This window comes from Limulus polyphemus, unplaced genomic scaffold (assembly GCF_000517525.1).
Source record: "Limulus polyphemus unplaced genomic scaffold, Limulus_polyphemus-2.1.2 Scaffold7027, whole genome shotgun sequence".
Taxonomy (NCBI): domain Eukaryota; kingdom Metazoa; phylum Arthropoda; class Merostomata; order Xiphosura; family Limulidae; genus Limulus; species Limulus polyphemus.
Genome location: NW_013672637.1, coordinates 3597 through 6928, shown reverse-complemented (window position 1 = coordinate 6928; position 3332 = coordinate 3597). Strand labels below are relative to the sequence as shown.

Here is a 3332-nt window from a genome sequence, read left to right as displayed (position 1 = left end):
AAACGCCCGTCTATTCTCCAAAGTTGTAGAAGATTCTTGAGAGTAAGAATCAAACAATATATGCATGTACGTAAATGCTTAAATGTAACTTTGTATTGTTACGTAATCTGAATTTTCTAGAAAGCCTTCACAAGCCTATAAATATAACCAACGCGAAACGCCAAAAAAGAGTATCTGTTATTGGTTTACTATAGTTGGTGTGCTATAAACTTCGGAAGATATAACTGTGATTGTTATAATGCTTATCAATAGGAAAACTTCAGATATTTGACCAGGAGCATTTACAAAGTTCGAACATTACAAATCATTTAACTTCAGTGGATTCTCATCGGACATTAATATTTTTACAAAAACATTAATAACTTCATCGTGGAAAACTCTGCGTGTATGGCTGGTGAATAACGAAGGACAAAGCTAGCTAGCTCCCTGTGAATTATACCTACGTCAACTCGTAACTAACTTGCTCATCGTGAACCTTCGATAAGATATAGAAGAAGTTCCAGACCAGAAAGAAGACTTTATATTGCTTGTAAATTTGTGAAACTTTTGTTTATAAACCATTGTGTGCAATAACTATTTGTAATATCTGTTATTGTGAACTGTATTGTTGTTTCTATATCAACACATTTGTATTAAAAAAGAAAGCTACCTATCAATCTTGTTGGCAAATATCACAAATTGGAGATATATCGGCATATATTTAATTACTAAATCCAAAGTACAATTTAACTACTATCAGTTAACTCAATTTCAGACCATTTGCAATTCTAATACACAACACGTACAATTTGTAGGACAAAACTGATGGCATATTGCAAAAAGAGAAACTCTCATCGCAACAATAATTAATTCAAACTTACCCCCAACATTTCTCGTAAGTAATGATACTTAGGCTCATACTTGTACTGGCACTAAGTGGTCCAGAAAACTACATTCATTAGTAGCACCCAGAAAACCTAAAATTATATAATAATAAAAGGGTCCATTAGTAATAAAAATTAATCTGAAATTATAAAATTGCATTTTGGCAAGACCCAGAAAACCTAGTAGAATACAAAAAAAGACAATCAGAAATTCATAACTTCTACATAAAATATGCAAGGATGTTTATACGCAAACATAATTTGTCAACAACACAAAATAAGTTAAGAGAACATAGATTCACGCTCAGGTAAAACACGACATTAAAAAAATAAATCTGGAAAACCTGAAGCGGTACCGAAACAATGAAAAATGAAAGATAAACAAATACATATAAATCATACATTGATAATCAAATATCCAGGAGTACCAAGTTTCAACTAAGTTACGATTACAGGTAAAGATGGGATTTTTGTTGTTGTTTAATATTATACGCAAAATAAAAATTGTGAATGCAATGTCTACTTGAAAAATAGTGGTTTATCTTGCCACTGAAAGCGTTGGACAGATAAAAAACAAGCAAAAATTTCAAAAATAGAACTTGTAATGTTCAAACACGCCAACAATTTCTTTGGTATATGAACTCAATTTGCTGTAAGTCTTAATCGTTTGTTGGTGTTCCAACTATACTTTTCTCCTCTTTAAAAGTACTGTAATGTTTATACGGGTGCTCACGGTGGTGTGCATGTCACAGTACGCGGTATTTTTCGATGCTATGTATTTACTGCCACATCAGAAATAAACAAGCTCCTTAAGTAAATACAATTTTAACTGCCATATATGCGAAAACACAGCCAATAACGACTAAAATGAAAACATCCAAAACTTATATCTTAGTAGTGTCAAGTGCATTTCACAAATTTGTTACGTAAATCGTCTAGTAAGGCGTTATTTTTCAATAGCAAAGTAAAGAATAATGATCTACAGTATATTTAAACAAAAATAAAGAGCGCACACTAATATTTTATAGTAGCGTCTTATACCAAGGAGGATATAATTTCATTTCCTTAATACCTGAAATTAAATAGTTCATGAATTCATCTTTGACATACATTTTAAATACCCATGCAATATCAAGAAAGCTCCTTGTAACAATGAATCGAATAACGCTCGATTTACTAACACAAGTCTCTTGCAAAGACAAAAAAAAAGTTTTTAAAGGATACTTCTAAGCTATATAATCAAACTATGCACAGGTGTTTACCATTCCCATTATTTTGCTTCTTATATATCCTCTTTAAAAAGTTCCTGATTTTGAAAATAAATAAATAAATATTTTCGTCCACCCTTTAAAATAATTAAAGATTAATTTACAGAATAGAAAACTTATTCAAACATAGTTTTTATTTCACTATAAAAAAAAAATCTTGAATGAAGTTTTGGTCGAAGTAACAAACACAGAGGGGATAGCTCGAGTCAAATGACTTCCACTTACCATCTTCTATGTTAAATAGTATTTAGTTATGAAACATTGCTGATAAGGGTATAGTGGGGATTATACACAACTCACTTCATGCAAGTTGAAGAGTTTGTAGTGAAAAATTTTAACAGCTTAAGTACAATAATCTGGGTTTTAACCAACTCCAAATTCATTATATAACGTACAAAAGGTAAGCCCGGAGAAGTGATTGGTTTGAAGTATAACTTTTTTTTTTATGGCAAAGTTATTAAGGCTGTCTAGCACCTTCACTAATTTAGAACTATTTACCAGAGGGAAGTTAGCCAGTAAGCAGCACTTGACCACTCACCATCCATGCTAAGGGATTGGTTGTCACTCTTATATCTCACCATTCGAAGTTTACATCAGACCTACAACATTTCAGACCAGAAATATTTCTATAAATTATACTTTAATGTCGTAATTTAAGTGTTAGCTTGTAGACCAGTGACATTAAGATAAAGAAAGCCCTAGAGAACCTATAATATTCAGGAATACTGATGATCAGAGACTTTGCAGAGTGATAAGAAACTAGGTTACAGATAAGTACGCATACAGTTCAGGAGGGTTGAATAGTGAATATTGAGACAGAAAATTTAATTCAATGAAGTACTAGAATCATTGTTAATGAACGCATATATTGTTATTCGATCGATTAACAGTGAAATTGTACAAGTTTATTTTACGTTAGTCCTAGTACCGTTAGCGAAGTATTTACATTAGAATGTCATTGGTAAACTTAGACCTTGAAGTTACACGTGTACAAGCTAGTATGAACGTCAAGGAAGAAATAAAATAATTTGTTATCGCTAAATGAACTGGTCTTCAGTTATTTTAGAATAATTTAAAAGAACCCGTCCAACAAAATAACCATGTTACAACCTGGTGTCACAACTGCCTGATCTCCTGATCGGAATTTAGGTCTTAGTGACCTAGGAGGGTCAGGTACTCTGTGACCTCTTCCTCCCTTCCG

The 3332-nt window shown here is 32.1% G+C and overlaps 1 protein-coding gene across 1 annotated transcript in view; it reads right to left on the bottom strand.

Annotated features, from left to right (window-relative positions):
- LOC111089684 (NADPH oxidase 4-like) overlaps positions 1-3332 on the bottom strand; it is a 38988-nt gene that overhangs the window by 33093 nt on the left and 2563 nt on the right. The window contains exon 2 of the mRNA XM_022402616.1: positions 861-956. Coding sequence (XP_022258324.1) covers positions 861-869 — 9 coding nt within the window. The 5' untranslated portion in view covers positions 870-956. The remainder of the gene's footprint in view (positions 1-860; positions 957-3332) is intronic.